This window comes from Canis lupus, chromosome 14 (assembly GCF_048164855.1).
Source record: "Canis lupus baileyi chromosome 14, mCanLup2.hap1, whole genome shotgun sequence".
Lineage (NCBI taxonomy): Eukaryota > Metazoa > Chordata > Mammalia > Carnivora > Canidae > Canis > Canis lupus.
Window position 1 is genome coordinate 14,693,336 of NC_132851.1, and position 13,899 is coordinate 14,707,234.

Sequence of the window (13,899 nt, forward strand, 5' to 3'; positions counted from 1 at the left end):
TCATAGAGATAGGATTGAAATGTATCCTTCAGTCTGGCTTCTCATTTTTTCTCAACAACATATTATATCTTGGGTTTTTTGTTTCAGGTCTCAAGAGAATGTGAATTCTTGAGTTCAGGGTCATTTTCCTATTTTATTTTGTGTCTTCTATGATATATTTAGCTTAGCCTTAGCAAGTAGCAGAAGTGCAGGGACCATGTGCTTATTTGAATCTCTCAAGATTATAGATTACACGCACCCTCCAAATTTCTCTCTTTACTCGTCTGGATCAACAAATATGCACCATAAATGTGTAAATAAGCATGATATAAATGGAAAAACATTTAAAAATAGCAAAGTCTAAATGTGCAAAACATAGTTTAATGAGTTATTTACAATTATATTCATGCTGCTTAAGTACATCAAGTTATTTGAAATTATCTCACTAATCATCATTTTCATATTGTTCATAAATTATATAACTTTTATTATTCATTCTCTTCATTTTTAAGTTAAGCAATACAGAAGAATATTAAGGTAACTTCTAATATACCTAAAAATATACTTGTAGGTATGCTTTTTTCTACTTATTGTTTGTTGTTGTGTTAAAAAAATGAAAAACCTCAATTGATTAAAACTTGTTCCTATATATAATGTCTGATAGGTATTTATTTAGGAAAAATAAAATTTCAGTAGAAAACATTAGTAAGAATTTGAATAAAATAGATTAAATTATTTACTAGAGAAACAGATCAAGACACAAAGAATCTATTTCCATAATATCCTGAAGGTACCAGAAACATTAAAGTTAAAAATAATATGCATTTAAGACAAAATAAAAATAATAAATAGATAAGTGCATATATATATATTTATCATATATATATCTTTCATTTTATGTGAAATATTTTTGAGGACTTTCAGATAAAGCAACTATTTTATACAGCAGTCTGTGTGACACATGTCACAGCTACTTTAATAATGTGCAATTACATGTTGACAACTTCACCACCAGTGACACTTTGAAAAGGCAATAACTGCTTTTTGTTACTAATTGCCAAAGTTCAGCATTGAATGGCGGGGGTGGAGGTGAGGGATGCCATTCTCTTTAAAGAGCAGGAAACTATAATCCTATTGTTATATGACACAAATATTAACTCATCAAGTTGGTCAATACCTGACAGAGTGTGGTAGCTTCAGGGAAAAAAACAAGAAAAGTCACTAGTATTCTATAGCTTTAGGAAACGTTTGCAAACAGAGGCACTATATGTAAGTGTGTTAACGTACTAAGATATTTTCTCCTTTATGTGATTCATATTTTTACTATATTTATATCATTTTTTCAGAAAAATACAAAGAATATGAGTGATAGATAAGAGTTCAATAACCTCAAAAAAATCTCAAAGCAACATAATAAACACAAGTAAATAAGATGTTAAGATAATAGTTCTTAGGTAACTAATAGGTAACTAAACAATGACAGTTAATTCTTATTTAACATTTACTAGGTATCATATACTCTATGCTAAATTATTTACATGCATCATCTAATTTATTCCTTACAGAAACCTAAAATGGTTTTACTGATATGAACAATGAGGCTCATTTATTAAACCTAAAAATGGAGCAAAGCCAAGATTTGAAGTTGCATAGTTTCAGTGCAGAGATGACACTCTTAATCTCTAAAGTACTTCCCCCATGATGACTTTGCAAAGTCAGCTCAGTGGTCTGCTGTCCCTAAGCTAATGATTGCCTGCTCTGTAATGTTTCTGCAGCCTTGTGAATTTTGTCTTTGGAATTATAATTCTGTGTTGTCATTATTTGTTTAAGGTCCTCCTTTTGTTTATGAATATGTTGTTTTGTTTTTTAAGATTTTATTTTTAAGTAATCTCTACCTTCAACATGGGTATTGAAACTGCAACCTTGAGTCGCATATCAGGTGCCCCGGTTTATGAATATTTTGAAAGAAAGATTTATTTACCTTAAGTTTGCATACCAATAATGGTCAAAGTATATGATATACGTTAGGTTTGAACTTATGCTTATAAGATTGAATAGAATAAATAATGTATTGGCTGATATTATAATATTTGAAACATTTTTCCTTAATTTGAGGTCTCTCACAGAGAAATGACACAAGAGGGAATAAAATATGGTTGGAAATTGCAAACTGAATGACTATCCTTAGCAATATTTTATATATATATATAGGACTTGTTCAAGCTTCCTTTTCTGTGGAGGAGAGCTGATTTACATGATTCCTTTCTAGCTTTATGTTGTAGAAATACATTATATAGAAAAAATAAACTTACTGTTATAAGTGATGTTAAAGCCACGTCCTGACATTGAGTGGTCTGCCTGAAATTCCAATCGCAGTATATGACTATTACTAGTAAGATGGGAAGGCACCTCAGCCCCAGTAAAGGTTCCAAGAATTGGGGAGTCTGGAGAGTCTCCATCTTTAACGGCAAGGAAATCAAACTGGGATTCCAGATCAAAGTCATTAAAAGAAAGATGAATCCGGCTCCCTGGATCAGAGATTATTGTCCAGATACAGTTTAAATTATTTCCATATCCTTCTGGGTAATCAGGAGACAGCACTGTTCCCATTGGCGCAGTAAAATTAGACAGGCAAGGAACTGTTAAAATAAGATTATAAAATACAGTAAATGTTCAAAAGTAATATTATACCTTATTTTGCTTTATTTTATATTTTAATATTATACCTTATTTTGCTTTATTTTATACCTTATTATGCTTTAACCTTATTTACTTACTATACTTATCTTTATTATACCTTTATATCCTTTATATCCTTATTATTTCTTTATTCTTATTTTTCATGACTATGATAAACAATTAGCAGTTTGAAAAAATAATATTAAACAATGTAAATTATAAAACAGAAAAAATGTTACCACTTTCATATATTAGGAAAGGCAACTGTTACTTTGCATGACATGACTGTATGCTTAAGTATGCACAAAAGTATCATCGGAGTAATAAAGGCAATTTATTTAGACATTTATCATATTTGTATTAGAGTTCTACACAGTTTTGTTTCTGTGCTTAAGAAAGAACAGAGGTGAAACATTTAGAGATTTCCATATAAAGCTATAATGCTCATGAAATGATTGAAGACAAAAAATATTATTTGGATATTAACAAACAGGGATGTTGTAGCACAGATGAAACCTGGGGTGAGGGTGGTAACTAGGAGAGCTTCATTCTTACCATGGCCATGGGATGCTCTCATATTTTAAAACACAGATAAGGAGAAAAATTAGCTTTTGTAGCAATCACCACTAGTTGTTAACACTGGACAAACTTTCACACTTTAGTTAGATGAAGTCTCTTTCTGCCCCTGGTCCACCCATCCCAGTTTTCTTCTAATTTTTAAAACATCTGGGCTAAATGATCACACAGAATATTTAGGAAGTAGAAAAAGGGTAAAGAACAGAAAAGTAAATGGTCTTATTAAAAAGAGGAAATCATAGTTAAAATAATGATGTATTTTCTTCCAGTGGCTTTCATTACATAATTTTCATTCATATAATTCATATAATTCATATAATTTTGCACCAAATTTAATTTACAAGGGTATGAAATTTAAGCCTGAAAATATTTTGCTAAATTTCTTTCTAGTAAAGTTGTATTAACTTATTCTGAACTATAAGGATATATTAGGGAGTATATAGCTCTACCAGCATAAAATATGATCATTTGACCTTCCTTATTTGATAAGAAAAATGACATATTATTAATCTGCCCTTCTTTGCTACTTGTAAAGTTGAAGATTTCTCCATTTTCTCTCTTTTTGGAATTTACAGGCTCATGAACTCTGATCACTTAAAATTATGAATGCTTAGTTCAATATTATGATTTACACAATATTCATACATTATTTTGTTAATAATTTTAGTATAAATAATTTGTTTTGATTTGAGTATTAAAAATAATAATTTCTTCTGATTTTTTAAAAATTTTTATTTATTTATGATAGTCACAGAGAGAGAGAGAGACAGGCAGAGGGAGAAGCAGGCTCCATGCACCAGGAGCCCGACGTGGGATTCAATCCCGGGTCTCCAGGATTGCGCCCTGGGCCAAAGGCAGGCACCAAACGGTTGCGCCACCCAGGGATCCCTTCTTCTGATTTTTTATATTGCTTTTTAGATCTTTTATTAGCATTCAGAAATTAGACAAATATCTATCTACAGAAACAAAAAGACAAAAATATAACTATACCTATGTATAAGATGTGTAAAATATTTAACATATGCCAAAGAATGATAGGAATTATATATAATCAGTTATTTATTACTACCTATGTATAATCTTTATCATTTAAAACATATAGTTTCTAACCTAAATTTGCTTGTTCTTCTGGATGGAATGATGTGAGGAGTTAAAACCAGCTCTTGGAAACTGATAGCCATTGGGCTGGATCCAGTAAATGTGTTTGGTACAATTTTTTCTTATACCTGTCAAAAATTTGAAATCAATTTTAAAATCATCCTATTTCACATCTGAGGGGAAAAATTCCAGAGTTCTAACTTCTTTGAGAAAGTTAATGCACTCCAGTCCCCTACTACTTCCATAATGGGTGCACACATATCTAGTCCTATTTCCTCTTCACATTTTTACCTGCCTGCATCCTGGAATCATTTGATTCTATGGCCCTTGATCTAAAGGCAGCGTCAGAAAACTTCGGTAAATGGAGGAATGGTAAATGCTTTGGCTTTACAAACCACATGGTTTCTTGCAACTACTTAACTCTGTCACTGTAGCAGGACATCAGCCACGTGCAATAGGTAAATGAAAGTACACAGTTATGTTCCAATAAAACTTTATTTACCAAATGAGGCTTCAGGCCAGATTTGTCCCACTTGGCTAATCTCTGATCTAAATTACCCCCATTCTAGCAAGGGATGACTGAGAACTATCAGGCTAATTTTTCATCTCAGATGAATAGGTCAATGCCAATGTAATATTCTAAACCCTTAATTATATTAGATGCAGTTTTTAATATAACTTCCTTTGACTCAGTGTTATATTTCTGTGAGTACCACACTAATTTCTGGTAGCAACTCAATATTATACTTTAGTATCGAATAAACACTTTTCTTTTAAAAATTCTCACATCTATTCTATTGTTGCCTGTTTTTTTGTTTTGTTTTGTTTTTTGTTTTGTTTTTGTTTTTGTTTTTGCCTAGCTGCATGTCAACACATTCACAAAGAATGTGAATGTGTGTTCACAAAGAAAGTATGTCAGGATTTTTATTGAAGTTATTGAAAGCAATTTCTATATAACAACATATTTTATTCTATTCTATTCTATTTTATTTTATTTTATTATTTTATTTTATATTTTATTTTATTTTATTTTATTTTATTTTATTTTATTTTATTTATTTAAAGATTTTATTTATTTATTCATGTGAGACACACAGAGAGAGAGGGAGGCAGAGACACAGGAGAGGGAGAAGCAGGCTCCATGCAGGGAGCCTGACATAGGACTCCATCCCGGGTCTCCAGGATCACACCCTGGGCTGAAGGCGGCGCTAAACTGCTGAGCCACCTGGGCTGCTCAACATATTTTATATAATGTCTTCTAATTCAGGAAGATGGCATCTATCTCAATGTTTTTCTCATAAAATTTCCTTTTCTGAATAAATTTGAAATTTTCTATGGGTTTTTTGGATTTATGTAAGAATTATTTCTACATATTTTCTAATTTTATTTTTCTGATAAATTATCTTTTCATTACATTTTCAAATTAGCTGTTGTTGGTATATATGAAACTAATAATTGCTACATATTCATCATATAACAAGGTGCAGGTCTTCATTACTTTTAAAATAGTAAAAAAAAAGTGTTTTATAGGTTTTTCAAGAGTTTGCTGTAGTCAGCATTATTTTAAATATTTTACTAAATGGATTCTAGCATCCCTTAAAATGACTTAAAGAGAGTTTCATTTTTGATGTGATATACCACATTAATAGATTCTTCAATATTATACAACATTGTCTCCTTGGAGGGACATCCAGAGCTAAAGATCTTCCAAAGAAGACTCTGGAAGTATCACTAAGCTTTAGATAGTGCTAATGGGAGCAGCCCGGGTGGCTCAGAGGTTTAGCTCAGCCTTTGGCCCAGGGCGTGGTCCTGGAGTCCCGGCATGGAGTCTCACGTGGGGCTTTCTGCATGGAGCTGTTTCTCCCTCTGCCTGTGTTTCTGCCTCTCTCTCTCTCTCTCTCTGTGTCTCTCAAGAATAAATAAATAAAATCTTAAAAAAAAAAAAGAATAGGCACCAAGTCTTTCAATAAAGTTCTTAAAAAAAAAAAAAAAAAAGATAATGCTAATGGAATCAAATCAAACTCCCCTAACATTTTCTTCTCTTACAGCAGGAACTTCACAATGATCTTGGTTAGGGATGAGCACTAGGCCTAAAAGGAGAGGGTTCTATTGAGGAAGTCTATGCACTCTTCCTCTCCTACATTCCCTGAAGAGCCAGCAGAATATATTTTAAGTAGGGAAATTTCTGCCACATTTGAAAAATGCCCACTTTGCTAAAACCTAAGATTAAGTATCATGGCAATATGTATCCAGACATCATACCGAGAAACAGTAATGCTTGCTTGATATTTTATTCCTTTTTAACGATGCAAAAACACATATTAGAAAATTACCTCTTTAAAAGTTCTATTACCTTAAAAATAAATAAATAAGTAAAAGTTCTATCACTTTTTAAAAATGTTAAATAATTTAAAAATGTTAAATAAGCAACATTTTGAATAAGGGAAAATATATATTTTTCAGCATGTATTATAATTCAGATGAAATATAGGTCTTGAAAAATGTGACTTTTTAAACCAGTTAAATATTGAAGTAAAGTTTGTGCCTTTGTAGTGAATGAAGGGTTTCACAAATGAAAAACACTGTGAGAGTTGGATATAGATGAAAAAATATTATATTTGAAAATCAGAAAATTATTTTTTATTTTCATGAATATTGATATCTCCATTTGTGAACAGTCAAAGCTCAAATGCAAAATTTTCAATATTGTACCCATATTTGATAAGTTGCATTTGTTGGTACTTAACTGAAACTAAAATAAAAATGTATCAATAGATAATACAAATTATAGTTTTGCTGTAGTTATATTGAAATGTTTTAATGTATTTGAAGAAATACATTCTTTTAATACAAGCATACTGTATATCATGAACATTCATGAATTTTTTCTGTGCATTATAAATAAATGGTACATAAGTATGCATTAGTGTGAGCATCTACAAGCAAAAAATAAGTTAATGCATTATACATAGAATATAAGCTTTAAATATTTTAAGTGTTTTTGATTGAAAATAAGCATATACTATCTTGTTAAAATAAATAAATGAGTCTACTAGAATTAGCTCAGATGTATAATTTCCATAAGTATGCTATCTATAAAGTATAAAATGCCACCAATAAAACATTATAAGAACACATGTAATATATACTTTGCAATTACCAAGTGAACTATGTTAACTTTATTTAAATCTTTAATGAAATTTATAATTTGGCATAAGCACACTTGTTAAAGATAGTATCACAAAGTGCTACCCGTTCAAAAATAATTACATGGTTCCAGCTCTTTGCAATTAATTACAAAAGCAATTATATGCAAGGACAGGGTAACATATGCTATCTGAAAGCAAAGCATTTGGTACTCACAGATACAGATGGGTATGTTTGCAGACCATTGGTTATTCTCTTGACAAACAATGGATTTCTCTCCTATTAATTCAAACCCAAACTGGCATTCGAACCTTAAAACATCACGATTAGAAAATCCATCGCCTTCTCTAATTCCGTATAAGGGTGTACCAGGATCACCACAACTTTCTTTTTCAATTTCTGCAAAAACAGAAGATACAAGTCACCTTCCAAGGGTTTGGGGCATATGATATCCATGTAACCAGTTTTGTAGATGTACACCTCGCATATCTGAGATATTTCAGAACAAAAATGAGTGTGTTCTCCAACCTTAATTTTTTTCCCTTTTGTTACTCTTATGACTATAATTTGATGACATGATCTTTAGAAAACAATCAATATAGTTCTCTCATTTTGTAGATGGGGAAGCTGAAGTCATTAGAGTATATTCTAGAGGTTGTGCCTAACAGAAGAGTTATGGCAAGATTTAAATTTTCTGTCTGCACTACACACATATACACCCAGGTATACGTATGTGTGTATTTTCCCCAAATCCCAAAAACATTTCTTATTTTTGTTATCTGTACATGACACAGTAAATCTGTAGATCATGACCAGGATGTGAGGGTAACATTTTGTGCCTCAATATCCCTACAGCAGTTAGTGAATACCTTTCTCAATGGCTCTGCCACTCTCCCTGACACTTGTTGGTTCAATTATTTCCCCCAACGACACCTGTCAAAAGATGCATTAGGGCAGAAATCTATTTTGCATTCCAAATTATCCAGATACGTTCCTCCAAAAATGAATTAAAAGGTTGAAACAATTCTCTTAAGAGCATATAAAAGCACTCTTTTAGCTTATATTCAAAGAGACTCCAAATGCCTAGAATCTTCGTTGTGAAGCTATGAATGTCAGTAGTAAATTATTGTGGTGGTTGTCTTGGTTTTTCAGTTGCATGAAATCACATTAATACAGTTGTCTTCAAGCAAACTACAGCAAATAATTAAAATTAAAATTAAAAGACAAAGCTTTGAGATAAAGTTATGGTCTCTATCCTGATATTCCAACAACTACACATTCCTGGTTTTTCTAAAATCTACCAGCACCAATTTAGTGTGGTCTTTCCAATTATTTTCCCATGCTTTCATAACTATGCATAGGCATATATATAATATGGAATATTATAAACACCTGTTATTATGTAAATAAAAACATCCTCTCTACAACTATGTAGTATTGTTTTACATATGTATTATATTTATATTGTAGTATATTGTCATTGTTATTCTATAACTTGCTCTTTTTCCAGCCAAACTATAATTTTGGATTTATTTTTGAATACCCTTGTATTTTTAGCAGAAAGCACAGATGGTTATAATGATTCCTTTAATACACTGGATTTGATATTTTCCCTATGCTATACTGACTTTAGGCTACTTAGTTTCCTTTTTTTCTTATGGTATTCCTATCCAGATTTAATATCAGAGAAAGAGAGATTTGTAATTTTGCAACTTTTCAGTAGTTTTTAGGCTAGTTTGTATAACAGGAAAACTAGTTCCTTGAGTGTTTGAACTTGCCAAAAAAAAATGCTGGCTGAGACTGGTATAATTTTGAGGTAGATATCTGACTACCATTTTAATCTCTTCTAAAATTATTTTTCTACTGAAGGTATTTTGGGGGGGTTAGGGAGGAAGGGGCAATATTGGCTACTTATTATATATTTAGAGAAGTGACATTTGCCACTTAAATAGTTTAGTAGTAATAGGATTGTGCTACAGGATTTTTACATATCTCTTCATAAGTATGTCATAAATCTCACTCCTAATGCTATTTACTCGTGATTAGTCTTTCAGTTTTCTTTGCTCATACTTACAAATGGTTCCCAAATTTATCAGTCTACTTCTAAGAACCAACTTTTGCTGATCAATTCTATTGTTTTAATTTTGTTTAAAGATCTTTCCTTTTTATCTTTTATGGATTCCATCTTCAACTCTCTTTTGCATTACTTTGCCAGTATTTTTCTGCCTCTTGGGCTGAAATCTTAGGGTTTTTTAAATTAGTTTATTTTCAGTTCTTTTTATTTCCAAAAAAAAAAAAAAAAAAAACCAAAATTGAATCTATAAATTTTCCTCAGAGTTCTGCTCTGATACAGAGAACTTTCCTTGTTCACTTCTAAATAGTCTGTAATTTCCATTTTGATTTCCTCTTTAACTCATAAATAATTTCAAAATGACTTTAAATTTATGGATCAGTGCTATCACATTTTTGTTGATTTCTTTTTTTAAAAAGTATTGTGTTTATTTATTCCAGAGAGAGTGTGCATGGGAGCAGGAGAAGGACAGAGGGAGAAGGAGAGAAAATATCAAGCAGATCCTGAGCAAGCATGGAGCCAGTCCCTGGGCTCCATCTCATGACCTTGAGATTGTGACCTAAGATGAAATCAAGAGCCAGACACTCAACTGACTGAGCCAGGCAGGCATCCTGTTTTTGTTGATTTCTAATGTTATATTGTATTCGATATAAATATATTCAGATTTACAATGGATAAATCAGTAAAATATATTCAATCCAACTTGTTGTATTTGTCAAATTGAAATTATTTTATGCCCTTAATTATTTTTTGTCTTCCTTCTTTGACAATTTCTAAAAGAACTGTGTTAAACTTCCTAACAGAAATGGAATTTAGCATATTTCCTTGTAGTTGAATCAAGTTCACTTCACATATATGAAACCACCCTTTAGTCATTCAATTTATTCAGCAAATACCTATTTGAATACCTATGATATTATAGATTTGGTTCTGGGAATGTGGGAAAAATCAATGAATAAATAGAGAATGATTCCTGCTTTCCTGTACCATATATTTCACTGAAAGTTTATGAATAATAAACAAGAAGTAAATAACATCTTATTTTGGAAGGTGATACATGCTCTAGGGGAAAATATTGAGTGGGAGTAGATGGGCTTACATGCTAGGCTATGGTAAAATGACATTGTTAGCAGGCTCACAAAATTGTATTACTTTCAAGCCTTGAAATTGAAATTGTTTCTGTTACTGAAAGAACAGATTCTTCTTCATCATAAAATGTCTTTATTTGGCCCTCACTATTGAATGATACTTGATAAATTATAGAATTTTAATTCAAAATTATTTTCTATCAGCATTTGAGTATGTTTTTCCCCTGATCTTTTATCCATTCAGTGTTACTGATTACAAATATGATACCAAAGAGATTTTAATTTTCTTATAATTTATCTGTCCCTTGCAATTTCCTTCTCCCTTACCATAAGTTGAAGTATTCTTTTTTAGACTGGCTGTTTTTTGTTTTGTTTTTTTAAATATTTGATTATTTGAGAGAGAGAGAGAAAGGAGCACATATACACAACCAGGAGGGACAGAGGGAGAGGGAGAGAATCTGAAGCAGACTCCATGCTGTGTGAAGAGCCAGAGGTCGGGCTCGGTTCCAAGACCCTGAGATTAGGACCTGAGCTGAAACCAAGAGTTGGGGCTAAACTGACTGTGCCACCCACATGCCCCTAGACTTGCTATTTTTGATGTAACTATCATTTACCTAGGTATTGGTTTTTAATATTTTTTATGCTTGGTGCTTCATCGATTCCTTCTATCAAATAACTTGTAACTTTTTTTTAAGTTCTAAGAAATTGTTACCATATTTTCCTTTAAAATACTGTCTCATACTTTTATCTCTAAAAGTCATTTACATTGAATATTGGAATTTAGGGATTTGGCCTTTGTGTTACTCAATCTTTCAAATTCTCAGTTTTGAAATTCTCTATTCTGCATTCTTGAATTTTGAAATTCTCTATTCTGCATATATATGTAAATATATGTATATATATTCTGATTTACTAATTCACTGTGGATGGTTATCTAATCCCAATTCAACCTATATACTGAAAAATTATGTCATCATTTCTTGAACATTTAATGATTGTTTGACTGTTTCATAACCTCCTATTATTTTTTTCATGGGTTTCTCCCTTAACTTTTGTGAAGATATCTAATAATTCTTTAAAATAATTTTCTTATTCCTCTATTAAATGTTTCCTTGGGTATGAACAGAAGTATATGAAAAAAGCAGCTGCACATTTCAGGAGAACATGGTAAATCATGCCTGTTGTCAAGCCTGTGATGAAGGTGCAGGAGGAAATAGTTGAGAGAACAAGATGGCTGGTTTTGAGCAAGTTCTCAAATAAATGTTCTTCTTTGCTTGCTTCTCTGTAACTTTGCAGGTCCTTCAGTCCCCATTCTTCACCTTCAACATCCCCCACCTTCAGACTTACTTCTTCTCATGTCAGAATTGCCTTGTAGTTCTGGGTATAAACTTTCCCCTTTATTGATCCCCTCTGTTGATCTATGGTACAGTTCACTTCTGTGATCTTCATGTTGAGTTGGGGAGCTCTCCCTCTTGACAACTTCACTGGACTCTCCTTCCATATATGAGCATTTGGCTCTGTAGCTGAAATATTTTCCTCTGGGGTCATCGCTGCAGTTTCTCAGGATTGCCAGCAGACTCTTCCCTGGTGTTTTCTAGACCCAATATGTCTGGTGGCTTCCTATGCAGAAGCTATAGCAATAGCCTCTTGTGATGAAAGAGGCTTATGAAATTCTCAGTTTACCTCTATCTTCTGTATATATCTTTACATGTTTATTTATATATATTTTTTCTTAGTGATCCCCTACAGCCTCATAACAACTGACATTTCCTCTTTCTATGCTTCAGTTTCAGTGAATGTTTAAAATATATTTTCTATCACCCTTGGGTTAGGATTGAAAGTAAGTGCTTATTCTACTGTTTTGAAACCATAGTTTTTTGTTTTTGTTTTTTTGCTCCTTGATTTTTAAAAATCAAAGACATATTTTCAAATAAATATGTAATTTTGAAGCTGCAGTACTCTCAGACTGAAAAACAACATGCAGTTACTACAATAAATTCATACCTATTATATATCACTGCCTTTGAAATTTTTTTTCAAGAGGTGAAACTGATATCTGAAAAAATAATTAATATGTAACATGATTGTTACAGTAGAAACAGTCACAAACAATAACTAATAATAGTGGCTATCATTTTTTTGAGCATGGAAACTATACTGGCACTGTGGAAATCTTTTTTTTAAAACATAAATTATATAATTTAATCCTCATAACAACCCTGTGAAGGAATTGTTATCTCCATTTAGAGATGAGAAAAGTGAGAATCAGAAAAGGTAAGTATGGCTTTAGACTGAATAATTCCTGCCCCCCCCCCCCAATTAATATGTTGAAACCTAATCCCCAATGTGATGGCATTTGGAGATAGAATATTGGGGAGGTGATTAGGTCAGGAGGATAGAAGCCTCATTTATGGGATTAGTGCCCGTTTAAAAGAGGCCTTTAAAAGCTCCTTTGCCTCTTCTGCCCTTTGAGGATGTGGGGAAAGACAGCCATCTATGAATGAGGAAATGAGCTCCCACCAGGTACTGAATCTGCCAGTGCCTTGATCTAGTCTCCAGACTCTGAGTGAAGAGCATAAGCTATTGTTTATAAGCCACCTAGTCTATGGCATTTTTGTTATAACAGCCCAAACAAAGACACTAATTTGACAATTTCACAGAATTTGTGTATAGCAGAGTTTAGGTGCATAGTAAAGTCTTTTTCTTAAGCAAGCTCCGCACCCAGCATGGAGCCCAATGTGGGGCTTGAATTCACAACCCTGAAACAAAGACCTGAATTGAGATCAGGAGTCATACACTTAACCAACTGAGCCACCCAGGTGCCCCAAAAAGTCTTAGTCAGTAAGCTATATGAAAGGAATTTTCATTCTTTAATTATCTATTTATGAAACATATGTCTAATATTTATCAAAATAATACTAAGCATTAGGGACATAAAACTAAATAAGATGTATCCTCTGCTCTTAAATGAGGGCACAGAAGAGGTATATCTAAGCCCCCTTGGAGCTGGAGGTTGGCAAATAGGTAAGGTGATCCTTGTGCTTAGTTATTTAGGTTAGTGAACTGGAGAAGAGGAAGGAAGGAAAGCATTTAGATGGAAGAAGAGTAATATCAGAAAAGATATGCAGTCTCCTTGCTTCTCTCTCCTTCTATAGGTGATGGCTTGGCTGGAGTTAAGAGGCTGAGTTCATTGGGGATGCTTTAACAGAATACCATAGACTGGGTTTATAAACAACAGACATTTGTTTCTCTCAGTCGTAA

The 13,899-nt window shown here is 32.3% G+C and overlaps 1 protein-coding gene across 1 annotated transcript in view; it reads right to left on the reverse strand.

The window, feature by feature from the left end:
• Positions 1-13,899, reverse strand: part of CSMD3 (CUB and Sushi multiple domains 3) — a 1,168,727-nt gene that overhangs the window by 413,709 nt on the left and 741,119 nt on the right. The window contains exons 14-15 of the mRNA XM_072774281.1: positions 7,696-7,878; positions 2,292-2,618 (exon numbers count right to left, since the gene is read on the reverse strand). Coding sequence (XP_072630382.1) covers positions 2,292-2,618; positions 7,696-7,878 — 510 coding nt within the window. The remainder of the gene's footprint in view (positions 1-2,291; positions 2,619-7,695; positions 7,879-13,899) is intronic.